Below are 27,603 nucleotides of genomic sequence, written 5' to 3'. Positions count from 1 at the left end.
CGAATTGCAGGTATTCGTGTCCTATGGCGAAGCGCAAGAAGTGCTGGTGCTCTGGAGCAATCGGTACATGGGGATAAGCATTTTTGATATCGATTGATGCAAGGAAATCTCCTTGGGACATTGAGGCGATGACGGAGCGGAGGGATTCCATCCGGAACCGCCTGGTTTTTACCCGTCTGTTGAGCAGTTTCAGGTCCAGGACCGGGCGGAAAGACCCGTCCTTCTTTGAGACCACCAACAAGTTGGAGTAAAAACCGTGGCTCTGTTGCTGAAGAGGAACAGGGATCACCACTCCTTCAGCCGTCAGAGTGCGCCGCGCCTGCAGAGGAGCCTCGGCTCGCTCGGGAGGCGGGGATGACCTGAAGAATCGAGTCGGGGGACGAGAGGTAAACTCTATCTCGTAACCGTGAGACAGAATAACTCTCACCCAGCGGTCTTTTATTTGTGGCAGCCCGGTGTCGCAAAAGCGGGAGAGCCTGCCACCGACCGAGGATGCTACTAGCGGAGGCCGAAAGCCATGAGGAAGCCGCTTTGTTAGCGGCGCCCCCGGTGGTCTGTTTAGGACGTGACTTAGACCGCCATGCATCAGAGCTCCTTTGTCTTTCTGAGACCTTGTGGACGAGGAGAATTGGGACCTGCCCGCGCCCCGAGAGGAGCGAAACCTCGACTGCCCTCTCCTCTGTTGGGATATGTTTGGTTGGGACTGGGGTAAGGATGTATCCTTTCCCTTGGATTGTTTGATGACTTCATCCAGACGCTCGCCAAACAACCTGTCGCCACAAATTGGCAAACTGGTTAAGCGCTTTTTTGGAAGCAGAATCTGCCTTCCATTCCCGTAGCCATAAGGCCCTGCGGAGTACCACCGAATTGTCGTCCGCAACCGCCGTACAGCTCGCAGAGTCCAGGACAGCACTAATAGCGTTGCCGAGGTTTGGGAGGTAATGGATGCCACTTGTGGCGCGGCCGTGCATGTGGCTGCTTCAATTTGCGCTTGACCTGCTGAGATAGCTTGTAGCGCCCATACGGCTGCGAATGCTGGGACAAAAGAAGCTCCGATAGCTCCATAGATGGATTTCAACCAGAGCTCCATCTGCCCGTCAGTGGCATCTTTGAGCGAGGCTCCATCCTCCACTGCAAGTAATGATCTAGCCGCCAGTCTGTGAGATTGGAGGGGCCACTCTGAGACACTGAGTCCAACCTTTAACCACGTCAGGTGGAAAAGGACAACGTGTATCCTTAAGGCGCTAAGAAAAAAACGCTTATCTGGACAAGCATGGTGATTCTGGACTGCCTCTCTGGAATCAGAATGGTCTAGAAACATACTCTGTGTACGCTTGGGGAACCTGAAGCGGAATTACTCCTGCTGATAATCTGACTCCTCCGCCGGAGGAGCTGAGGAAGAAATATCCAGCATTTGATTGATGGACGCAATAAGATCGTTCACTATGGCGTCCCCGTCTGGAGTATTACGATTGAGAGCGCCCTCAGGATCAGAACCCTGATCAGCTGTCTCCGCATCATCAACCGGAGATTCCCCCCGCTGAGACCCTGAACAACATGATGTCGAGGGAAATTCTAAGCGAGCCCGCTTAGTCGGTCTGGGGCTGGGGTCTAAGTCAGAACCCTCAGCCTGGAATGTATCCCGGGAGGACATTGTTGGTCCAATTGAGGGGGGCCAGGGAACAATGATTCAACAGAGTCCCTTTGCTGAGATACCGGCCTGGACTGCAAGGCTTCTAGTATCTCAGCCATAGTCTCAGAGAGTTTTGCAAACTCCATCCCCGTCACTAAGGACCGTGTCAACAGGTGTCTCCCCCTGGGCCCCTCTTAGCAGATGCTCTGGCTAAAGAAGAGAGTCACAGGGGCCACACATTGCACACAATGAGGGTCAATGGGACCTGCCGGCAGCTGGGTCGTACAAGCGGCGCAGGCAGCATAATAATCCTGTTTTTTGGCACCCCTGTCTTTGTGGGCGCCATGCTATTTTTTTCCCTGATTAACACAAAAGGGTAAATAGCCATAATGAACTGTGCTCATACAGTGTAAAGTATATAGTGATAACACAGAATGTATCAATACACTACAGCACCATGGGGCTAATGCCACAGGTGCTGCTTACCAGCCGCCTAAAGCGGTTGTGAGGCCACCAGAGACCGTGTCTGGGTTTCCCAGGGTTTGTCCCTCTCTGCAGCGTCGTAGGAGCTGACAGGAAATGGCTGCGGCGTCCTGACGAGAGGAGGGAGCCGTGGGCGTCTCACACAGTGCACAGTGAGGGGAGTGGAGTATGCAAAGCATGCTCCAGCCCTCATGCTGCTCGTTTGTCCCTCTCTTCCGTGCAGCGTCCCGCCCTTCCCCTGCCTGTCAGGGCTGAGGGCGGGAAAAAGGAAGCTAGGCCGCAAGAAAGCCGGGGACTCGAGTATAAGCGTCGCCGCCGTAAAAGCGCGGCCGACGCCGAAGTCCCCGGCGAACTACAAGTCCCAGCCGCGCCGCAGTTTCACATGGCAGCGGCGGTTAGCGCGGTAGCCCCTACATATAAACACACTCAGCGACGCTGAGTGTGTAATGGCACATATAGACCCGGTCAGCGCCGCGGTCCCCGGTGCACTAGCACACCCAGCAAAGCTGAGGTGTTGCCGTGCGCGGTCCCCACAGGGATACAGAGTACCTTCAAGATGCAGGGCCATGTCCCTGAACGGAACCCGGCTCCTATCCAGCAGTCTCCACAGGAGTTGTGGATGAAGCACGGTCTCAGTGCCTGGAGACCGATAGGATCCCACTTCGCCCAGAGCCCTGAGGGGGATGGGGAAGGAAAGCAGCATGTGGGCTCCAGCCTCCGTACCCGCAATGGATACCTCAACCTTAACAACACCGCCGACAAGAGTGGGGTGAGAAGGGAGCATGCTGGGGGCCCTATATGGGCCCACTTTTCTTCCATCCGACCTGGTCAGCAGCTGCTGCTGACCAATCTGTGGAGCTGTGCTGTGCATGTCTGCCTCCTTCGCACAAAGCATAAAAACTGAGGAGCCCGTGGGAGCACGGGGGGTGTATAGGCAGAAGGGGAGGGGCTTAACACTTTTGAGTGTAATACTTTGTGCTGCCTCCGGAGGCATAGCCTATACACCCAATTGTCTTGGTCTCCCAATAGAGCGACAAAGAAAAATAAAATAAATAAGGACACCAAAGCTCATCTCTAGAATGTCTCCGTTAACTAACGGATCTGTACTTTCAAATGTTCTACTTACTAAAGCTTTATGCAAACTTTGTAGACTGAGATTTCTGCTTGTTTCTCCACTTATGAGCCACTCCTTCGACTCCCCTTACCTTTAAACTCATTGAAATCGGTACACACCCCCCCACCCAACTCAAAAAAAGGCTCAACATTCTCTCGCTTAGGCAAGATGGACTACCAGAAGAGTTAGACTTCCGGTTACACCTCCTATTATACTCTATGGAGAGGGGAGAAACAAGGTGAGGAAACAGGCAGATCGTGCTGAGCATTTTAACAAAGCCTTTTATTCCATTGCAGAGCTGGATTCACATCCCCACTGCTCAGTACTGTGTTATGTTGTTCTCCATGCTGCTGTTTTGGACTGCGTGCTAAGGAATGAAGATCAGAAATCCCTCATGTCTGCTGGGGTCCTGGGTTAAAATCCCAACAAGGACAACATATGCAGGGAGTTTGTATGTTCTCCCCGTGTTTGCGTGGGTTTCCTCCCACACTCCAAAGACTGATAGAGAATTTAGAATGTGAGCCCCAATGGGGACAGTGATGATCATATCTGTAAAGTACGTTGGAATTAAATAGCACTATATAAGTAAAACAAATAAATAAATGTCTGTGTGCTGTGTATGCCGGAGATTATATCAGCGAGTCTCACAGCAACTCAGTCACCTGCAAACTACAAGATTACCTGCACAGGAAAAAAAAAAAATAGCGAAAAAAAAAGGGAATTTTGTTTACTTACCGTAAATTCCTTTTCTTCTAGCTCCTATTGGGAGACCCAGACAATTGGGTGTATAAGCTTCTGCCTCCGGAGGCCACACAAAGTATTACACTTTAAAAAGTGTAACCCCTCCCCTCTGCCTATACACCCTCCCGTGGATCACGGGCTCCTCAGTTTTGGTGCAAAAGCAGGAAGGAGAAAACTTATAAATTGGTCTAGGGTAAATTCAATCCGAAGGATGTTCGGAGAACTGAAAACCATGAACCAAAAGAACAATTCAACATGAACAACATGTGTACACAAAAGAACAAACAGCCCGAAGGGAACAGGGGCGGGTGCTGGGTCTCCCAATAGGAGCTAGAAGAAAAGGAATTTACGGTAAGTAAACAAAATTCCCTTCTTCTTTGTCGCTCCATTGGGAGACCCAGACAATTGGGACGTCCAAGAGCAGTCCCTGGGTGGGTAAAAGAATACCTCAATAAAAAGAGCCGAAACGGCCCCCTCTTACAGGTGGGCAACCGCCGCCTGAAGGACTCGCTTACCTAGACTGGCGTCTGCCGAAGCATAGGTATGCACTTGATAGTGTTTCGTGAAAGTGTGCAGACTAGACCACGTAGCTGCCTGACACACCTGCTGAGCCGTAGCCCGGTGCCGCAATGCCCAGGACGCACCCACGGCTCTGGTAGAATGGGCTTTCAGCCCTGAAGGAAGCAGAAGCCCAGAAGAACGGTAGGCTTCGAGAATCGGTTCCTTGATCCACCGAGCCAAGGTTGACTTGGAAGCCTGCGAACCCTTACGCTGGCCAGCGACAAGGACAAAGAGCGCATCTGAACGACGCAGGGGCGCTGTGCGAGACACGTAGAGTCGGAGTGCTCTCACTAGATCTAACAAGTGCAAATCCTTTTCACACTGGTGAACTGGATGAGGGCAAAATGAAGGCAAGGAGATATCTTGATTGAGAGGAAAAGGAGATACCACCTTAGGGAGAAAATCCGGGACCGGACGCAGAACCACCTTATCCTGGTGAAACACCAGGAAGGGGGCTTTGCATGACAGCGCTGCAAGCTCAGACACTCTCTGGAGTGATGTAACTGCCACTAGAAAGGCCACCTTCTGCGAAAGACGTGATAAAGAGACATCCCGCAGCGGCTCGAAAGGTGGTTTCTGAAGAGCCGTTAGCACCCTGTTAAGATCCCAGGGTTCCAGCGGACGTTTGTAAGGTGGGACTATGTGGCAAACTCCCTGCAGGAACGTGCGGACCTGCGGAAGCCTGGCTAGGCGCTTTTGAAAAAATACGGAGAGCGCCGATACTTGGCCCTTGAGAGAGCCGAGTGACAAACCCTTGTCCATTCCGGATTGAAGGAATGAAAGAAAAGTGGGTAAGGCAAACGGCCATGGAGGAAAACAGTTATCAGAGCACCAGGATAAGATTTGCCAAGACCTGTGATAGATCTTGGCGGACGTTGGTTTCCTGGCCTGTCTCATGGTGGCAATGACATCCTGAGATAACCCTGAAGACGCTAGGAGCCAGGACTCAATGGGCACACAGTCAGGTTGAGGGCCACAGAATTCAGATGGAAAAACGGGCCTTGTGACAGCAAGTCTGGGCGGTCTGGAAGCGCCAACGGTTGACCCACCCTGAGATGCCACAGATCCGGGTACCACGACCGCCTCGGCCAGTCTGGAGCGACGAGAATGGCGCGACGGCAGTCGGACCTGATCTTGCGTAACACTCTGGGCAGCATCGCCAGAGGAGGAAACACATAAGGCAGTCGAAACTGCGACCAATCCTAAACTAACGCGTCCGCCGCCAGAGCTCTGTGATCCTGAGACCGAGCCATGAATGCCGGGACTTTGTTGTTGTGCCGTGACGCCATGAGATCGACGTCCGGCGTTCCCCAGCGGCGACAGATCTCTCGAAACACTTCTGGGTGTAGAGACCATTCCCCCGCATCCATGCCCTGACGACTGAGAAAATCTGCTTCCCAGTTTTCTACGCCCGGGATGTGAACTGCGGAGATGGTGGAGGCTGTGGCTTCCACCCACTGCAGAATCCGCCGGACTTCCTGGAAGGCTTGACGACTGCGAGTGCCGCCTTGGTGGTTGATGTATGCGACGGCAGTGGCGTTGTCCGACTGGATACGGATCTGCCTGCCCTCCAGCCACCGATGGAAAGCCAATAGGGCTAGGTACACTGCCCTTATCTCCAGAACATTGATCTGAAGGGAAGACTATCGGAGTCCAGGTTCCCTGAGCCCTGTGGTGGAGAAAAACCGCTCCCCACCCTGACAGGCTCGCGTCCGTGGTGACCACAGCCCAGGTTGGGGGTAGGAAGGATTTTCCCTGCGATAGAGAATTGGGAAGGAGCCACCACTGAAGAGACGTCTTGGTTGCAAGGGAAAGAGACTTTCCTGTCGAGGGAAGCCGACCTCCTGTCCCATTTGCGGAGAATGTCCCATTGGAGTGGCTGCAGATGGAATTGCGCGAACGGCACTGCCTCCATCGCTGCCACCATCTTCCCCAGGAAGTGCATGAGGCGCCTTAAGGGGTGTGACTGAACCCGAAGAAGAGATTGCACCCCTGCCTGCAGAGAAAACTGTTTGTCCCGCGGTAGCTTGACTACCGCTGACTGTGTATGAAACTCCATCCCGAGGTAAGTCAGTGATTGGGTCGGTGTCAACTTGGATTTCGGGAAGTTGATGATCCACCCGAACTGCTGGAGAGTTGCCAGAGCGACGGTAAGGCTGTGTTGACACGCCACCCGAGAAGGGGCCCTGACTAGGAGATCGTCTAAGTAGGGAATCACCGAGTGGCCCTAAGAGTGTAGGACCGCCACAACGGATGCCATGACTTTGGTGAAAACCCGTGGGGCTGTCGCCAGGCCGAAAGGCAATGCCACGAACTGAAGGTGTTCGTCCCCGATGGCGAAACGCAAGAAGCGTTGATGCTCGGGTGCGATCGGCACGTGGAGATAAGCATCCTTGATGTCGATCGATGCTAGGAAGTCTCCTTGTGACATCGAGGCGATGACAGAGCGGAGAGATTCCATCCGAAACCGTCTGGTTCTCACATGTCTGTTGAGTAGTTTGAGGTCCAGAACGGGACGGAATGATCCGTCCTTTTTTGGCACCACGAACAAGTTGGAGTAAAAGCCGCGACCACGTTCCTCAAGGGGAACGGGGATCACAACTCCTTCTGTCTTCAGAGCGTCCACTGCCTGAAAAAGTGCGTCGGCCTGAGCGGGGGGCGGAGAGGTTCTGAAGAAATGAGCCGCAGGACGAGAGCTGAACTCTATCCTGTAACCGTGAGACAGAATGTCTCTCACCCATCGGTCTTGAAAATGTGGCCGCCAGGCGTCGCCAAAGCGGGAGAGCCTGCCACCGACCGAGGATGCGGCTAGGGGATGCCGAGGAGTCATGAGGAGGCCGCCTTGGAGGCAGTGCCTCCTGCGGCCTTTTGGGGGCGTGACTTGGACCGCCACGCATAGGAGTTCCTCTGGCCTTTCTCCGGCCTGCTGGACGAAGAGGATTGGGGCTTGGCGGAGGGACGAAAGGACCGAAACCTCGATTGTATTTTCCGTTGCTGAGGTCTCTTAGGTTTGGATTGGGTAAGGAGGAGTCCTTTCCCTTGGATTCCTTAATAATCTCATCCAATCGTTCGCCAAACAAGCGGTCGCCAGAAAACGGCAAACCGGTTAAGAACCTCTTGGAGGCAGAGTCTGCCTTCCATTCGCGCAGCCACATGGCCCTGCGGACTGCCACAGAGTTAGCGGATGCCACAGCTGTACGGCTAGCAGAGTCTAGGACTGCGTTCATGGCGTAGGAAGAAAAAGCTGACGCTTGAGAAGTCAAAGACGCAACTTGCGGAGCAGAATTACGTGTGACAGCATTAATCTCAGCCAGACAAGCTGAGATAGCTTGGAGTGCCCACACGGCTGCAAAGGCCGGGGCAAAAGACGCGCCCGTGGCCTCATAGATGGACTTCACCAGGAGCTTTATCTGCCTGTCAGTGGCATCCTTTAGCGATGAGCCATCTGCAACCGATACCACAGATCTAGCCGCCAATCTAGAGACTGGAGGATCCACCTTGGGACATTGAGCCCAACCCTTAACGACTTCAGAAGGGAAGGGGTAACGCGTGTCAGTGAGGCGCTTAGTAAAGCGCTTGTCCGGAACCGCTCTGGGCTTCTGGACAGCGTCTCTGAAGTTAGAGTGATCGAAAAACGCACTACGTGTACGTTTGGGGAACTGAAACTGGTGTTTCTCCTGCTGAGACGCCGACTCCTCTATAGTAGGAGGCGGGGGAGAGAGATCCAACACCTGGTTGATGGACGAGATAAGATCATTCACTAAGGCGTCCCCTTCAGGTGTATCAAGGTTAAGGGCGACGTCAGGGTCAGAGCCCTGAGCTGCGACGACCGCCTCGTCCTCCAGAGAGTCCTCAAGCTGGGAACCCGAGCAGCGTGAAGAAGTCGGGGAAGATTCCCAGCGAGCCCGCTTAGCCTGTCTAGGACTGTGGTCCGGGCAGGAGTCCTCCACGTGAGACCTAGGGCCCAACCTGGGAGCGCGCTGCGGCGCGGACCGAGAGGGGCCTGGAGGCGACGATCCAACAGGGGCCGGGGCCTGTGTAAGGACCGGTCTGGACTGCAAAGCTTCTAGCAGCTTGGCAGACCATTTGTCCATAGACTGAGCCATGGATTGTGAAAGTGACTCAGAGTTTCTCAGCAAAAGAGGCGAACTCTGTCCCTGCCGCCTGGACAGGGGGAGCAGGGGGGTCTACATGAGCCGAGGGGCCCACTAGTGACCGAAGCTCCGGCTGAGCAAGCGAAACAGGGGTCGAGCATTGCTCACAGTGAGGGTAGGTGGAACCCGCAGGTAACATAGCCCCACAAGAGGTACAGGCCGCAAAAAAACCCTGTGCCTTAACAGCTTTGCTCCTTGTGGACGACATGCTGTTGTCTCCTAGGAGAATGATCACTGAGGGTATATGGGCAAAAAAGGGTATACAGCCCGACCAAACAGAAATATATATATAAATACGTATCTATTCCGGCACCCTAGGGGGACCAGCACCGGGTGACCGGTGTGGCTTACCGACCGCTAAAAAGCGGAGTGTGTGTCCTCCAGATTCCCTGCCTTAGGTCCCCCGAAGCTGCAGAGCTCTTCACTGAGAATCCTCCAACGGCAGAATGCCAAAAAATGGCTGCCGGAGCTCTCAGGGGAGGAGTGGAGCCGTGGGCGGCGCCAGGAAAGTGCGGGAATCTGGGGTCCCCACAGTGATCAGTGAGGGGGGAGGAAACATGCAGGATGGTCCGGCCCTCACATCCGACGTCAGGTCGGCAGTCCCGCCCTTACCCCTGACAGGCAGGCCCGGGGGCGGGATTTTTGCGACTAGGCCGCGATGAAGCCGGGGACTAAATTTGAGACCGCGCCCGACAAGCAGGCACGGTTGGCGCGGAAGTCCGCCGGCCTTCTCAATTCAGCAGCTGCCGCAGCGTCCGGGAAGAAGGTGCGCTCCCTGCACAGTCCCCTATGGGGACACAGAGTACCTTAGAGTTGCAGGGCCCGGTCCCTGAGGTTGAATAGACTCCGGTCCGGCAGATTCCCACAGGGGCTGCGGAGGGAGCACGGTCCCAGTAAATGGATGACCGCTCAGGATCCCACTTCTCCCAGAGCCGCTAAGGGATGGTGAAGGAGACGGCATGAGGCTCCGGCCTTTGTACCCGCAATGGGTACCTCAACCTTAACAACACCGCCGACGTAGTGGGGTGAGAAGGGAACATGCCGGGGGCCCCGTGGGGGCCCTCTTTTCTTCCAACCGACATAACTAATATGAGAATGCATGAGTGGATGTGTGCCTCCTTCCACACAAAGCATAAAACTGAGGAGCCCGTGATCCACGGGAGAGTGTATAGGCAGAGGGGAGGGGTTACACTTTAAGTGTAATACTTTGTGTGGCCTCCGGAGGCAGAAGCTATACACCCAATTGTCTGGGTCTCCCAATGGAGCGACAAAGAAAGCAGCATACTTGTCATATAATGGCCAGGTATAATGATATTTCTTATGCAGACACTGGACAGCGCCTTGCAGCGCTGGGGTCCTGGGTCCAAATCCCACCAAGGACACCATCTGCAAGGAGTTTGTATGTTCTCCTCGTGTTTGCGTGGGTTTCCTCCGGGTTCTCCAGTTTCCTCCCACACTCCAAAAACATACATATAGGGACTCTAAATTGTGAGCCCCAATGGGGACAGTGTTGCCAATGTATGTTAAGCGCTGTGGAATTAATAGCGCTATATAAATGAATAAAATTATTATAAATAATTATTAATCATGGTTACCCTTTAAAATTTGAAAATATTTTTCCCAAAACCTTAGTGATCTGATGTCTGGAGCCCATTTGGGGCCCTAATAAACACATGTGGGTACCAGCACGGCTGTGGTCCAAGTCACAAACCTTTTTGTACGAAGAACTTCCTTCTGATGTTCAGTCAATACCCGCTCTTTAGTTTCAGGAGGGATAAAAACGAAGTCGACGGATTTTTCCTCTTCTAAAAGCCTCTTTTTTGTGTTGGGAGAGGAGAAATCCAGCTTCAACTAAAAAGAAGTAAAAATGTGTCAGTCATATATATCACTTTGTCAAAAGGCTACAGATATAGGTCAAAAAGTTAAAAAAACAAAAAAAACCCACAAGAGTAAAAAAAGCAAATAGTTGCTACCCTGAGCAACCCAAGTAACACATGCTGCTGTGTTTCACATGAGTTGCTTTACTCATTGTTTCCATGCTCGTTCCTTTGTAGTTTTGCGGTCTTCTGTCTGAATCTACAATGTGCACATTCCAAATAGGACAAGGAAAACAATAGCTTACACTTGTGACTTGTGCTGTTTTTCTTTCCTTAAACATATAAGTAACCTGTTCTCCAGATACTAAAAAAAAAACATGCAGACACCACCATACATGACAGGGGGTCTTCATGCTCCTCTTACCTTCGCTTGTGGTAGTTTAGTCGGCGTTCCTTTGATTTCTTCAGTCCTGGCCAGTAGGGAATCCCTCTTTCCAGCAGACTTCACTTCTATTCCACTAATTTTCGTCCCAAACTCAGAGCTGTCCATCTACAATGAAAGAAAAAAAAAAATGCGAAACATGACCAACCCCGGTATCATAAGCCGGGCACGAGAGTGGCCATGGTTCTTTACTATGGAGCAGTAAAGTACTTTGTGTTAGGTCAAACAAGCTCTGGGTACAAAGCAAAGTGGAGGCCTTACAGCAGGGGGTGGGGAACCTCCGGCCCGCATGACCTTTTATACGGCCCCCGGGCAGGTTCCCGGGGGCTGCAGTGCTGGGGCCGCCGCTGCAACCTCTGTGCCCCGTCCAGTACATTGGGGCCTTCCAGTTCTGTGTACTACCCCCCAGAGTTGTGTGCAACGCTCAGTGCTGTGTCCACTCCCCCTCACCCATGCTGTGTATCCCCCCAGGTCTGTGTCCTCCCAGTGATGTCTGTACTCTGAAAGTGCTGTCCATGCCCCCCAGCCCCCCATGCGATGCCGGTGGCCGCCCCCCAGCCCCCCCCCATGCGTTGCGTTGGCCGCCCCCCAGCCCCCCCCCATGCGTTGCGTTGGCCGCCCCCCAGCCCCCCCCCATGCGTTGCGTTGGCCGCCCCCCAGCCCCCCCCCATGCGTTGCGTTGGCCGCCCCCCAGCCCCCCCCCCATGCGTTGCGTTGGCCGCCCCCCAGCCCCCCCCATGCGTTGCGTTGGCCGCCCCCAGCCCCCCCCCATGCGTTGCGTTGGCCGCCCCCAGCCCCCCCCCATGCGTTGCGTTGGCCGCCCCCAGCCCCCCCCCATGCGTTGCGTTGGCCGCCCCCAGCCCCCCCCCCCCATGCGTTGCGTTGGCCGCCCCCAGCCCCCCCCCATGCGTTGCGTTGGCCGCCCCCAGCCCCCCCCCATGCGTTGCGTTGGCCGCCCCCAGCCCCCCATGCGTTGCGTTGGCCGCCCCCAGCCCCCCATGCGTTGCGTTGGCCGCCCCCAGCCCCCCATGCGTTGCGTTGGCCGCCCCCAGCCCCCCATGCGTTGCGTTGGCCGCCCCCAGCCCCCCATGCGTTGCGTTGGCCGCCCCCAGCCCCCCATGCGTTGCTTTGGCCGCCCCCAGCCCCCCATGCGTTGCGTTGGCCGCCCCCAGCCCCTCATGCGCTGCGTTTGCCCCAGCGTCTCCTGAGACTTATACATAACATTGGAAATGCTGGGGGAATTTACATCACATGAGACACTGGGGACATACACAACACAGGAGGGGCTGGGGGCATATACATTACAGGAAAGGTTGGGGGCATATATATGTCCCCAGCCCCTCATGTGATGTATGTGCCCCCAGTGTCTCCTGTGATGTATATACAGCAGTCCCAGCGTCTCCTATCTGATGTATATATGTCAGTCCCAGCGTCTGCTATGTGATATATATGCCCCCCAGCCCCTCCAGTGATGTATGTGCCTCCAGCGTCTCCTGTGATGTATATGATTTACCAATCTTATTATCACAAAGAGTTGACTGCGCTCCAGACCGAGACAAACCTGGAAAAGCAGCTGTGAGAAGCAACACGATTAGAATCACCGAACATCACAGCCGCACCAAAGAGAAGCCGCTCGGGCCGCCACAGTAGGGGGTGAGTTAATTATTTGACCAAATATAGCAGGGTTATTTTCACATTGATAATTTGGTGCGGCCCCCGAAGGTTGGTAGAAATTGCCAAATGGCCCCCGGCAGTAAAAAGGTTCCCCACCCCTGCTTTACAGCATCGCTGCAAAATGGCCAACTGGGCCTATGGACAGGTTCTGTATAAAGTCACGTCTCGTCAGTGAAATTCTGCTTACGTTATCAGAGTATACACCGGTTGATTCTTCCGCTGGATTCGAGCAGGTAAATCCGGGCAGTAGAATTGGAGTTTTAAGCTTCACTTGGCTTAAAATCGGTCTGTTCAAAGTGAACACAAAATTAGAGAACAGATTACATGAGCAGAGACAACACAAAGCAATAGTTTTTTTTTTTTTTTTACATCATACTTTAACTCCTCAGGATAAACCAACACAGCGGCTTTGGCAAACGACCCGTTCCAGAACTGCGTCACTTGATTCCTGAAAGCCTTGCTCTTGTGTAGAAATACGGCTCCGAGTAGAGGCGAGAGTATTTCAAGTAGTTCATTATCATAGGAGCCGGTGTACCGGGAGCCGAGACAGGCCAGGGCGTCTCCAAGGAGTTTATCCAGCTAAAAAGACAAAAAAGATGAACTCTGAGTCTTTATTACAGGTCAACCGCAACTCGGCTGGACACGAGACTCCGACATCACAGCCCTCTCACCTTACTGCTCAGGCTGCTGTAAACTTTGGGCGATTCAGACCTATAAAGACAAAACAAATTGTGATTAAGTAGAGAAACGCCAAAAGTGTCTAATAAACGCTGCTTTGTAGAACACATTACAGGACTGTTCCTTTATTAACCCCTTGGCATCATCTGCCGTATATGTAAAGCAGAGCACAGAGCCTGCACAGAGCTGGCACCAGATATGAAAGGTTGCGATCAGCACTACCTCCGAGGTCCACGTGGATTAAAAGGGTCACCCCTTTAAGGCTAGGTTCACATTTCCGTTGTTTTGCATCAGTCACAATCCGTCGCCTTGAGGAATTATGGAATCTTGCAAAATATTTTGCAGGAATCCAGTTTTTCCCCCATAGACTTGTATTAGTGGCGGATTGCGACTGATGACCTTGCGTTCCATCCGCTGCGTCACGGTCAGTCGTTTTTTTAACTGACCGCCGGGCGGGAGCAACGCAGAATGTAACGTTTTTCGGGCCGTCAAAATTAACGCACCGCGTAGGAATCTGTCGCCATCCGTCACACTTGAAATGTAGGTCTATGGTGCTGGATTCCGTTGTAATCCGTCTTATGACGGAATCCAGCGCTGGATTCAGTCATGCTTTACGGAGCATGCCCAGCACGTTTGGCACACCACTGGGCTGCCCCAAACACAAACGGATCATGACTGATCCATCAAAAAACGGACACACAGCGGCTGTAACGGACACGACGGATCAGTTTTTTCACAAGATTCCTGTGAAAGGAATCCTGTGAAAAATACATCCGTTGCATCAGTTGACATCTAAAAAACGACTGATCCGTTGCTGACGGACCTGACAGATTTAAAACAACGGAAATGTGAACCTAGCCTTAGGCTAAGTTCACACTTCCGTTGTTTTGCATCAGTCAGAATCCGTCGCCTTGAGGAATTACGGTATCCTGCAAAATTTTTTGCAGGAATCCTGTTTTTCCCCATAGGCTTCTATTAGTGACGGATTGTGACTGATGATGCTGCGTTGCATCCGCTGCGTCGCGGTCAGTCGTTTTTTAATTGACCGCCGGGCGTGAGCAACGCAGCATGTAACGTTTTTTTGAGCAGCACGATCCGTAGGATTTCGCTGCACATGCGCTCTCTGGCTCCCCGTCCCCATAACCAGGATAAACATCGGGTAACCAAGCAATGCGCTTTGGTTAGTTACCCGATATTTACAGTGGTTACGGGTGCAGGGAGCCCACGCTAAGCTGGTATCCAAGATAAATATCGGGTAACCAAGCAAAGAAGGGAATTTTGTTACTTACCGTAAATTCCTTTTCTTCTAGCTCCTATTGGGAGACCCAGACGATTGGGTGTATAGCTACTGCCTCCGGAGGCCACACAAAGCATTACACTAAAAAGTGTAAGGCCCCTCCCCTTCTGGCTATACACCCCCAGTGGGATCACTGGCTCACCAGTTTTAGTGCAAAAGCAAGAAGGAGGAAAGCCAATAACTGGTTTAAACAAATTCACTCCGAGTAACATCGGAGAACTGAAAAACCGTTCAACATGAACAACATGTGTACCCGAAAAAACCCAAAAATCCCGAAGGACAACAGGGCGGGTGCTGGGTCTCCCAATAAGAGCTAGAAGAAAAGGAATTTACGGTAAGTAACAAAATTCCCTTCTTCTTCGGCGCTCTATTGGGAGACCCAGACGATTGGGACGTCCAAAAGCTGTCCCTGGGTGGGTAAAGAAATACCTCATGTTAGAGCTGCAAGACAGCCCTCCCCTACGGGGAGGCAACTGCCGCCTGCAGGACTCTTCTACCTAGGCTGGCGTCCGCCGAAGCATAGGTATGCACCTGATAATGTTTGGTGAAAGTGTGCAGACTCGACCAGGTAGCTGCCTGGCACACCTGTTGAGCCGTAGCCTGGTGTCGCAATGCCCAGGACGCACCCACGGCTCTGGTAGAATGGGCCTTCAGCCCTGATGGAACCGGAAGCCCAGCAGAACGGTAGGCTTCAAGAATTGGTTCTTTGATCCATCGAGCCAGGGTGGCCTTAGAAGCCTGCGACCCTTTGCGCTTACCAGCGACAAGGACAAAGAGTGCATCCGAACGGCGCAGGGGCGCCGTGCGGGAAATGTAGATTCTGAGTGCTCTCACCAGATCTAACAAATGTAAATCCTTCTCATACCGATGAACTGCATGAGGACAAAACGAAGGCAAAGAGATATCCTGATTAAGATGAAAAGAGGATACCACCTTCGGGAGAAACTCCTGAATGGGGCGCAGCACTACCATGTCCTGGTGGAAGACCAGGAAGGGAGCCTTGGATGACAGCGCTGCCAGCTCAGACACTCTCCGAAGAGATGTGATCGCTACCAGAAAAGCCACTTTCTGTGATAGTCTAGAAAGTGAAACCTCCCTCAGAGGCTCGAAGGGCGGCTTCTGGAGGGCAACTAGTACCCTGTTCAGATCCCATGGATCTAACGGCCGCTTGTACGGGGGAACGATATGGCAAACCCCCTGTAGGAACGTGCGCACCTTAGAAAGTCGTGCTAGACGCTTCTGAAAAAAAACGGATAGCGCCGAGACTTGTCCTTTAAGGGAGCCGAGCGACAAACCTTTTTCTAACCCAGATTGCAGGAAAGAAAGAAAGGTAGGCAATGCAAATGGCCAGGGAGACACTCCCTGAGCAGAGCACCAGGATAAGAATATCCTCCACGTTCTGTGGTAGATCTTAGCAGACGTGGGTTTCCTAGCCTGTCTCATGGTGGCAACGACCCCTTGGGGTAAGCCTGAAGACGCTAGGATCCAGGACTCAATGGCCACACAGTCAGGTTCAGGGCCGCAGAATTCCGATGGAAAAAAGGCCCTTGGGACAGTAAGTCTGGTCGGTCTGGTAGTGCCCACGGTTGGCCGACCGTGAGATGCCACAGATCCGGATACCACGCCCTCCTCGGCCAGTCTGGAGCGACGAGTATGACGCGGCTGCAGTCGGATCTGATCTTGCGTAACACTCTGGGCAAGAGTGCCAGAGGTGGAAACACATAAGGGAGCCGGAACTGCGACCAATCTTGCACTAGGGCGTCTGCCGCCAGAGCTCTTTGATCGCGAGACCGTGCCATGAAGGTTGGGACCTTGTTGTTGTGCCGGGACGCCATTAGGTCGACGTCCGGCCTTCCCCATCGGCGACAGATTTCCTGAAACACGTCCGGGTGAAGGGACCATTCCCCTGCGTCCATGCCCTGGCGACTGAGGAAGTCTGCTTCCCAGTTTTCTACGCCGGGGATGTGAACCGCGGATATGGTGGAGGCCGTGGCTTCCACCCACATCAGAATCCGCCGGACTTCCTGGAAGGCTTGCCGACTGCGTGTCCCCCCTTGGTGATTGATGTATGCCACCGCTGTGGAGTTGTCCGATTGAATTCGGATCTGCTTCCCTTCCAGCCACTGTTGGAAGGCTAGTAGGGCAAGATACACTGCTCTGATTTCCAGAACATTGATCTGAAGGGTGGACTCCTGCTGAGTCCACGTACCCTGAGCCCTGTGGTGGAGAAACACTGCTCCCCACCCTGACAGACTCGCGTCTGTCGTGACCACCGCCCAGGACGGTGGTAGGAAGGATCTTCCCTGTGATAATGAGGTGGAAAGGAGCCACCACTGCAGAGAGTCCTTGGCCGTTTGGGAAAGGGAGACTTTCCTGTCCAGGGATGTTGACTTCCCGTCCCATTGGCGGAGAATGTCCCATTGAAGTGGACGCAGATGAAACTGCGCAAACGGAACCGCCTCTATTGCCGCCACCATCTTCCCGAGGAAGTGCATGAGGCGTCTTAAGGAGTGCGACTGACTTTGAAGGAGAGCCTGCACCCCAGTCTGTAGAGACCTCTGCTTGTCCAGCGGAAGCTTCACTATCGCTGAGAGAGTATGAAACTCCATGCCAAGATACGTTAGTGATTGGGTCGGTGACAGATTTGACTTTGGGAAGTTGATGATCCACCCGAACGCCTGGAGAGTCTCCAGTGCAACATTCAGGCTGAGATGGCATGCCTCTTGAGAGGGTGCCTTGACCAGTAGATCGTCCAAGTAAGGGATCACAGAGTGTCCGTGAGAGTGCAAGACTGCTACCACTGCCGCCATGATCTTGGTGAACACCCGAGGGGCTGTCGCCAGACCAAATGGCAGAGCTACGAACTGGAGATGGTCGTCTCCTATCACGAAGCGTAGAAAACGTTGGTGCTCTGTAGCAATCGGCACGTGGAGATAAGCATCTTTGATGTCTATTGATGCTAGGAAATCTCCTTGAGACATTGAGGCAATGACTGAGCGGAGGGATTCCATCCGGAACCGCCTGGCGTTCACATGCTTGTTGAGCAGCTTTAGGTCCAGAACAGGACGGAATGAGCCGTCCTTTTTTGGAACCACAAAGAGATTGGAGTAAAATCCTCGCCCCCGTTCCTGAGGGGGGACAGGGATCACGACTCCTCCTGCTCTTAGAGAGTCCACCGCCTGCAGCAGGGCATCTGCCCGGTTGGGGTGTGGGGAGGTTCTGAAGAACCGAAGTGGAGGCCGAGAACTGAACTCGATTCTGTACCCGCGAGACAAAATGTCTGTTACCCACCGGTCTTTGACCTGTGACAGCCAAATGTCGCAAAAGCGGGAGAGCCTGCCACCGACCGAGGATGCGGAGGGAGGAGGCCGAAAGTCATGAGGTAGCCGCTTTGGAAGCGGTTCCTCCATTTGCTTTCCTGGGGCGTGAGTGAGCCCGCCAGGAATCTGAGCTCCCTTGTTCTTTCTGAGTCCGTTTGGACGAGGAGAATTGGGCCTTGCCCGAGCCTCGAAAGGAGCGAAACCTCGACTGCCACTTTTTCTGTTGAGGTTTACTTGCCCTGGGCTGTGGTAAGGAAGAGTCCTTACCCTTGGACTGTTTTATGATTTCCGCCAATGGCTCACCAAACAGTCTGTCTCTAGATAATGGCAAGCTGGTTAAGCATTTTTTGGAACCAGCATCTGCTTTCCAGTCCTTTAACCACAAGGCTCTGCGCAAAACCACAGAATTGGCGGACGCCATAGCGGTACGGCTCGTAGATTCTAGGACAGCATTGATAGCATAGGTCGCAAACGCAGACATTTGCGAAGTTAGGGACGCCACCTGCGGTACTGCTGGATGTATGACAGCATCCACCTGTGCTAAACCAGCTGAAATAGCTTGGAGTGCCCACACGGCCGCGAATGCTGGAGCAAACGACGCGCCGATAGCTTCATAGACAGATTTCAACCAAAGGTCCATCTGTCTGTCGTTGGCATCTTTAAGGGAAGCGCCATCCTCTACTGCGACTATGGATCTAGCCGCAAGCTTGGAAATTGGGGGATCCACCTTTGGACACTGGGTCCAGCGTTTGGCTACCTCAGAGGGAAAAGGATAACGGGTATCCTTAGAACGTTTAGAGAAACGCTTGTCTGGATGAGCGTCGTGTTTCTGGATTGATTCTCTGAAGTCAGAGTGGTCCAAAAAAGCACTTAATTTACGCTTGGGATACAGGAAATGGAACTTCTCCTGCTGTGCAGCTGCCTCCTCTGCAGAAGGGGCTGGGGGAGAAATATCCAACAGCCTATTAATTGCCGATATAAGGTCATTAACCATGGCGTCACCATCAGGGGCATCCAGATTGAGAGGGGCCTCAGGATTAGAATCCTGATCACCGTCCTCAGTCTCATCACAGAGAGACTCTGCTCGCTGAGACCCTGAGCAGTGTGATGACGTCGAGGGTCTTTCCCAGCGAGCTCGCTTAGGCTGCCTGGGACTGTCATCTGAGTCAGAGACTTCAGCCTGTGATGCTTGAGACCCCCTTGAAGTACGGATTAGTTCCAACTGAGGGGGACCGGGGAACATAGGCACAGCAGTGTCCATGGTCTGAATAACTGGCCTGGACTGCAAGGTCTCCAGGATTTTTGTCATAGTCACAGACATTTTATCGGCAAAAACTGCAAAGTCTGTCCCCGTCACCGGGGCAGGGTTCACAGGCGTCTCTGCCTGGGCCACTACCACCATAGGCTCTGGCTGACGAAGTGCCACTGGGACTGAACATTGCACACAATGAGAGTCGTTGGAGCCTGCTGGTAGATTAGCCCCACATGCTGTACAAGCAATGTACACAGCCCTTGCCTTGGCACCCTTGCGTTTTGCGGATGACATGTTGCTGCCTCCTCAGAGCAGTACAGGGTGTCCAGCCGAGAAGCGACCTTACAGTGCAACTATATATATATATATATATGGTACCAAGAAAAAAGTACACTAATATAACACTGAGGCACTAGTGGGGCCAGCACTAATGTGCTGCTTACCGCCCGCTTAGGAGCGGGTGTGTGGTCGCCGAAATCCCTTTAGTCTGGGTCTCCCAGAGCCTGCTGCCTTTCCCCAGCCAGACTGCATGTGTAATGGCTGCCGGCGTCCTTGTGGAGAGGGGGGGGCGGGCCCTGGGCGTATACAGACGAAGAGCGGGAAGCCTGCTTCCCACTGTGCCTAGTGAGAGGGCTGGAGCATGTAAATAAAGCTCCAGCCCTCGGCGCTGCCGATTGAGCAGCGTCTTTCCCCTACCCTGATTGACAGGGTGGGGGCGGGAACGAAGCGGCGCTAGGCCGCAGAAGCCGGGGGCTAAAGTTAGAAGCGCCGCCGCCGTAAAAGCGCGGTCGGCGCAAAGTCCCCGGCGCACCACAAGTCGCAGCTGCGCCGCCGCTCCAGGAGCGGTCGGCGCAGTAGTTCCCAACATGTAACGTCACTCAGCAAAGCTGCAGTGACCTAACCCCAGCGCACAGCGCTACTGTCCCCGGCGCACTATAACGCTCAGCAAGCCTTGAGAGTGTCCGTGCCTGCCGGGGACACAGAGTACCTGAAAGTTGCAGGGCCTTGTCCCTGAACGGCACTCCCGCTCCAAATCCAGCAGGTTCTCTGGGTCTGTGGATGGAGCCCGGCCCCAGGGCTTGGGGGCCGGCAAGATCCCACTTCCACAGAGCCCTCCAGGGGATGTGGAAGGAAAACAGCATGTGGGCTCCAGCCTCTGTACCAGCAATAGGTACCTCAACCTTACAAGCACCACCGCGGGTGAGAAGGGAGCATGCTGGGGGCCCCATATGGGCCCTCTTTTCTTCCATCCGATATAGCCAGCAGCTACTGCTGACTACAAACAGTGGAGCTATGCGTGGATGTCTGACCTCCTTCGCACAAAGCAGAAAACTGGTGAGCCAGTGATCCCACTGGGGGTGTATAGCCAGAAGGGGAGGGGCCTTACACTTTTTAGTGTAATTGCTTTGTGTGGCCTCCGGAGGCAGTGCTATACACCCAATCGTCTGGGTCTCCCAATAGAGCGCCGAAGAAAAGGAATTTACGGTAAGTAACAAAATTCCCTTCTTCGGCGCTCCATTGGGAGACCCAGACGATTGGGACGTCCAAAAGCTGTCCCTGGGTGGGTACAGAATACCTCATGTTAGAGCTGCGAAGACAGCCCTCCCCTACGGGGAGGCAACTGCCGCCTGCAGGACTCTTCTACCTAGGCTGGCGTCCGCCGAAGCATAGGTATGCACCTGATAATGTTTGGTGAAAGTGTGCAGACTCGACCAGGTAGCTGCCTGGCACACCTGTTGAGCCGTAGCCTGGTGTCGTAATGCCCAGGACGCACCCACGGCTCTGGTAGAGTGGGCCTTCAGCCCTGATGGAACCGGAAGCCCAGCAGAACGGTAGGCTTCAAGAATTGGTTCTTTGATCCATCGAGCCAGGGTGGCCTTAGAAGCCTGCGACCCTTTGCGCTTACCAGCGACAAGGACAAAGAGTGCATCCGAACGGCGCAGGGGCGCCGTGCGGGAAATGTAGATTCTGAGTGCTCTCACCAGATCTAACAAATATAAATCCTTCTCATACCGAAGAACTGCATGAGGACAAAAAGAAGGCAAAGAGATATCCTGATTAAGATGAAAAGAGGATACCACCTTAGGGAGAAACTCCTGAATGGGGCGCAGCACTACCTTGTCCTGGTGGAACACCAGGAAGGGAGCCTTGGATGACAGCGCTGCCAGCTCAGACACTCTCCGAAGAGACGTGATCGCTACCAGAAAGGCCACTTTCTGTGATAGTCGTGAAAGGGAAACCTCCTTCAGAGGTTCGAAGGGCGGCTTCTGGAGAGCAACTAGTACTCTGATTAGATCCCATGGATCTAATGGCCGCCTGTACGGAGGGACGATATGACAAACGCCCTGCAGGAACGTACGCACTTTAGACAGTCGTGCTAGACGCTTCTGAAAAAACACGGATAGTGCTGAGACTTGCCCTTTAAGGGAGCCGAGCGACAAGCCCTTTTCCAACCCGGCTTGCAGGAAGGAAAGAAGATTAGGTAACTGGAATGGCCAGGGGGATACTCCTTGTGCAGAGCACCAGGATAAGAAAATCTTCCACGTTCTATGGTAGATCTTAGCAGACGTGGACTTCCTAGCCTGTCTCATGGTGGCCACAACCCCTTGGGATAATCCTGAAGACGCTAGGATCCAGGATTCAATGGCCACACAGTCAGGTTCAGGGCCGCAGAATTCCGATGGAAAAACGGCCCTTGGGACAGTAAGTCTGGTCGGTCTGGTAGTGCCCACGGTTTGCCGACCGTGAGATGCCACAGATCCGGATACCACGCCCTCCTCGGCCAGTCTGGGGCGACGAGTATGACGCGGCTGCAATCGGATCTGATCTTGCGTAGCACTCTGGGTAAGAGTGCCAGAGGTGGAAACACATAAGGGAGCCGGAACTGCGACCAATCTTGTACTAGGGCGTCTGCCGCTAGAGCTCTTTGATCGCGAGACCGCGCCATGAAGGCCGGAACTTTGTTGTTGTGCCGAGACGCCATTAGATCGACGTCCGGCACCCCCCAGCGGCGACAGATTTCCTGAAACACGTCCGGGTGAAGGGACCATTCCCCTGCGTCCATGCCCTGGCGACTGAGGAAGTCTGCTTCCCAGTTTTCTACGCCCGGGATGTGAACTGCGGATATGGTGGATGCTCTGTCCTCCACCCACATCAGAATCCGCCGGACTTCCTGGAAGGCTTGCAGACTGCGTGTCCCTCCTTGGTGGTTGATGTATGCCACCGCTGTGGAGTTGTCCGACTGAATTCGGATCTGCTTTCCTTCCAGCCACTGCTGGAAGGCTAGTAGGGCAAGATACACTGCTCTGATTTCCAGAACATTGATCTGAAGGGTGGACTCCTGCTGAGTCCACGTACCCTGAGCCCTGTGGTGGAGAAAAACTGCTCCCCACCCTGACAGACTCGCGTCTGTCGTGACCACCGCCCAAGACGGTGGTAGGAAGGATCTTCCCTGTGATAATGAGGTGGGAAGAAGCCACCATTGCGGAGAGTCCTTGGCCGTCTGTGAAAGTGATACTTTCCTGTTCAGGGATGTTGACTTCCCGTCCCATTGGCGGAGAATGTCCCATTGAAGTGGACGCAGATGAAACTGCGCAAACGGAACCGCCTCCATTGCCGCCACCATCTTCCCGAGGAAGTGCATGAGGCGTCTTAAGGAGTGCGACTGACCTTGAAGGAGAGTCTGCACCCCAGTCTGTAGTGACCGCTGCTTGTCCAGCGGAAGCTTCACTATCGCTGAGAGGGTATGAAACTCCATGCCAAGATACGTTAGTGATTGGGTCGGTGACAGGTTTGACTTTGAGAAGTTGATGATCCACCCGAACGTCTGGAGAGTCTCCAGCGCAACATTCAGGCTGAGTTGGCATGCCTCTTGAGAGGGTGCCTTGACAAGTAGATCGTCCAAGTAAGGGATCACAGAGTGTCCCTGTGAGTGCAAGACTGCTACCACTGCCGCCATGACCTTGGTGAACACCCGTGGGGCTGTCGCCAGACCGAATGGCAGAGCTACGAACTGAAGATGGTCGTCTCCTATCACGAAACGTAGAAAACAGTGGTGCTCTGTAGCAAACGGCACGTGGAGATAAGCATGTTTGATGTCTATTGATGCTAGGAAATTTCCTTGAGACATTGAGGCAATGACGGAGCGGAGGGTTTCATCCGGAACCGCCTGGCCTCCACGTGCTTGTTGAGCAGTTCTAGGTCCAGAACGGAACGGAAAGAGCCATCCTTTTTTGGCACCACAACCAGATTGGAGGAAAACCGTGTCTTGTTCCTGAAGAGGAACAGGGATTACCACTCCTTCTGCCTGCAGAAGAGCATCGGCTCGGTGGGGAGGTGGGGACGTTCTGAAGAATCGAGTCGGAGGACGAGAACAGAACTCTGTCCTGTGCACGTGGGCACAATGTCCCTCACCCACCGGTCTGTGACCTGTGGCAGCTAAATGTCGCCAAAGGCGAGCAAGTCTGCCATCAACTGCGGATGCGGAGAGATGAGAGAGCTGAGAGTCATGAGGAGACCGCCTTGGTAGCGGTTCCTCCGGCTGCCTTCCTTGGGCGTGATTGAGCCCGGCCGGAAGCTGAGCCCCTCTGAGGCTTTTCAGCCCTTTTGGACGAGGACAATTGGGACCTGCCCGAGCTTGGGAAGGACCGAAACCTCGACTGTCCTTCCAGGACAGCATTCATAGGGTAAGTCGCAATGCAGACATTGCGAGGTTACGGACGCCCCTGCGGCACAGATGTACATGTGCTCAAGACCAGCTGCGCAAGAACAGCTGAAAAGCTTAGGGTGCCCATACGGCTGTGAATGCCGGAGCAACCGACACGCCGATAGCCTCATAGACAGATTTCAACCAGAGTCCATCTGTCTGTCAATGGCATCTTTAAGTGAAGTCCCATCTCTACTGCAACTATGGCTCTAGCCGCAAGCCTGGAGATTGGAGAATCCACCTTTGGACCCAGGGTCCAGTGCTTGATCACGTCAGGGGGAAAGGGATAACGTGTATCCTTAATACGTTTGGAGAAAACGCTTATCTGGTAAGCGTGGTGTTCCTGGACTGCTTCTCTGAAGTCAGCGTGGCCAGAAAAAAACTCAATATACGTTTGAGCTACTGAAATGGGACTTCTCCTGCTGTGAAGCTGACTCCTCCGCTGGGGGAGCTGAGGGAGAAAGATCCAACATTCCATTGATGGACGCTATAGGATCATTCCTTATGGCGTCACCATCCGGTGTATCCGGATTGAGAGCGGTGTCAGGATCAAAGTCCTGATGAGCTACGTCTGCCTCATCATACAGAGAGTCTTCCTGGGACCCCCCCGGAGCACCGATTTTATTCCAAATGAGGGTGGCCAGGGAGCAATGATCCAGATTGCCCATGGCCTGTCCGGACTGCAAGTCTCTATCCCATTGCAACTCCGTCCCTGTCCTTGGACAGGGTTGACAGATGGTTCCTTTGGCCACGTCTAGTAGAGACCCCGGCTGACCAAGTGCTACAGGGGAGCATTGCACACAATGGGGTTCAGTGCCGTGGAACAGTATCACATGCAGTAAAAACAGCATCGAAAGCCTGTGTTGCTTATATGCTGCTGCCGACTAGCCATCTAGGAGTATAGAGCCAAGAATGGCGACCGTACAGTGCAATGTATAGCATACCAGCATAAAGTACAAATGAACACTGCAGCACATGCAGTACAAGCCGCATAGAAAGCCTGTGCCTTGGCACCCCTGCTTTTCTGCTGCTGTAGACTAGCCATCTAGGGGAATATATCCCAGAATAGCGACCATACAGTGCAATGTATAGCATACAAGCATAAGTACAAATGAACACTGCAACACAAGCAGCATAGAAAAAACCTGTGCCTCAGCACCCTTGCTTTTCTGCTGCTGTAGTCTAGCCATTCTAGGCGAATATAGCCAAGACTAGCGACCGTACAGTGCAGTGTATAGCATACAAGCATAAATACACATGAACACCTCAGTACATGCAATACAAGCAGCATAGAAAGCCTGTGCCTTAGCACCCCTGCTTTCCTGCTGCTGATGTGTCGCCATCTAAGAGGGCATATAGCCAAAAATAGCGACCTATGCAGTGTAAGCATAAAATACAAATGGACAAATGCGGTATTTAGTGGGGTCAGCACTTCAGGTGCCGCTTACCGCCCGCCTATAAGCGGGTGTGTGGTCGCCCTAGTCCTGTGCCTGGTTGCCCAGAGTCCGTTCTCTCAGCTCGGACTGCAGGAATGGCTGCCGGCGTCCTTCTCCAGCTCGTGTGAGTAGGGGCGGGCCGTGGGCGTGCCCCAAGTCAGAGCGGGAAACCGGCGTCCCACAGTGTCCAGTGAGAGGGCTGGAGCATGTAAATAAGGCTCCAGCCCTCGGCGCTGCTGATTGTACAGCGTCTCTCCCCTACCCTGATTGACAGGGTGGGGGCGGGAACGAAGCGGAGCTAGGCCGCAAAAGCCGGGGACTGGATTTATAAGCGCCGCCGCCGTAAAAGCGCGGTCGGCGCTAAGTCCCCGGCGCACTACAAGTCCCAGCCGCGCCGCCGCTCCCGGAGCGTCCGGCGCGGTAGTTCCCAATAAATAAAGTCACTCAGCTAGGCTGCAGTGACTGTAACCCTTTACTGTCCCCGGCGCACTAGCACACCCAGCAAGTCTGGAGTGTGCTGTGCCTGTGTGTACGGGGACACTGAGTACCTGAATGGTGCAGGGCCATGTCCCTGAACGGTACCCAGCTCCGTATCCAGCAGGTTCAATGGGTCTGTGGATGGAGCCCGGCCTCAGGGCTTTGGGGCCGGTAAGATCCCACTTCCTCAGAGCCCCTCAGGGGGATGGGGAAGGAAAGCAGCATGTGGGCTCCAGCCTCCGTACCAGCAATAGGTACCTCAACCTTACAAACCACAAGCGTGGTGAGAAGGGAGCATGCTGGGGGCCCTATATGGGCCCTCTTTTCTTCCATCCGATATAGTCAGCAGCTGCTGCTGACTAAACAGTGGAGCTATGCGTGGATGTCTGACCTCCTTCGCACAAAGCAGAAAACTGGTGAGCCAGTGATCCCACTGGGGGTGTATAGCCAGAAGGGGAGGGGCCTTACACTTTTTAGTGTAATGCTTTGTGTGGCCTCCGGAGGCAATAGCTATACACCCAATCGTCTGGGTCTCCCAATGGAGCGCCGAAGAAAAGTGCTTTGCTTTTACCCGATATTCACCCTGGATACAGTGTGCAAGGAGGCCGACACTTCACCACTCGGCTCCGCCCCCTCCCACACTCCGCATGTGTACACACACACACACACACACACACGTCCCCAGCCATGCAGACCGTGGCACTGACGCCCCCCGAACTCCGCCCCCCCGAACACAACGGAGTCCGACAAAGAAATTCTTTTCTTTGTCATCCGTTGTACAACGCATCAGTCACATGCGTCAAGCAACGCATGTGACTGATGCAAAACAACGGAAGTGTGAACTTAGCCTTAGATGTCAACTGACGCAACGGATTTGTTTTTCACAGGATTCCTTTCACAGAAATCCTGTGAAAAAACTGATCGGTCGCGTCCATTACATCCGTTTTTTGACGGATTAGTCATGATCCGTTTGTGTTTGGAACAGCCCAGTGGGTGTGCCAAACATGCTGGGCATGCTCAGTAGAGCATGACTGAATCTAGCGCTGGATTCAGTCGTAAAACGGATTACGACGGAATCCAGCACCATAGACATACATTACAAGCGTGATGGATGGTGACGGATTCCTGCGGGGCATGTTAATTTTGACAGCTTGAAAAACGTTACATTCTACGTTGTTTCCGCCCGGCGGTCAGTCCAAAAACGACTGACCGCGACGCAGCGGATGCAACGTAAGGTCATCAGTCGCAATCCGCCACTAATACAAGTCTATGGGACCCAACGGAATCCGCTAAACGGATTGCGTTGTTTACCAGAGCCGTGGATTGTGACTGATACGTTTTAACGGAAATGTGAACCTAGCCCAAGACGTTTGAATAAATTAGGCCTTACTCACTTGGTTTTAGCGTAGAATACAGAGATGGGCTTTGTGAGCGATGAAAACACGGTTGTGAGGACTGAGGGTAAACTGATGTGGCTGATGCAGGTGGACACGCAGCCGACGATGGAGGAGCCCACAGCAGTCAGGGTCGGGCCGCCGGCTTCTATCAGACTCTGATCAGAGCACAACGCGTGAAATCCTTCAATCAACTTCTCAAGTAGCTTCAAGACAGAAAGCAGGTTTCCCAGAGGTCCTTTCTTCTTCTTCGCCCAATCAGTTGGAGTGAGAGGACCTTACAAAAAACAATGCCTTCTGGTTAATATAAGTTTTATATCGATGTAATTTCTATAGCCCCAGCCTTAAAGGGAATCGGTCACCAGGTTTTTGCCACCTAATTTGAGATTCCAGCAATGTGTCACTTACTGGGCTGCTTAATGTAG

The 27,603-nt window shown here is 53.5% G+C and overlaps 1 protein-coding gene across 2 annotated transcripts in view; it reads right to left on the bottom strand.

Annotated features, from left to right (window-relative positions):
- The window catches only part of RIF1 (replication timing regulatory factor 1), a 234,742-nt gene that overhangs the window by 42,624 nt on the left and 164,515 nt on the right, over window positions 1-27,603 (bottom strand). For both annotated transcript variants that reach the window (XM_075317188.1, XM_075317189.1), the window contains exons 22-27: window positions 27,179-27,455; window positions 13,291-13,330; window positions 12,996-13,198; window positions 12,807-12,906; window positions 10,928-11,053; window positions 10,398-10,537 (exon numbers count right to left, since the gene is read on the bottom strand). In XM_075317188.1, the coding sequence (XP_075173303.1) occupies window positions 10,398-10,537; window positions 10,928-11,053; window positions 12,807-12,906; window positions 12,996-13,198; window positions 13,291-13,330; window positions 27,179-27,455 (886 nt within the window). The remainder of the gene's footprint in view (window positions 1-10,397; window positions 10,538-10,927; window positions 11,054-12,806; window positions 12,907-12,995; window positions 13,199-13,290; window positions 13,331-27,178; window positions 27,456-27,603) is intronic.

This window comes from Anomaloglossus baeobatrachus, chromosome 7 (genome assembly GCF_048569485.1).
Source record: "Anomaloglossus baeobatrachus isolate aAnoBae1 chromosome 7, aAnoBae1.hap1, whole genome shotgun sequence".
Classification (NCBI taxonomy): Eukaryota; Metazoa; Chordata; class Amphibia; order Anura; family Aromobatidae; genus Anomaloglossus; species Anomaloglossus baeobatrachus.
This window is presented reverse-complemented; position numbering and strand designations above follow the sequence as displayed.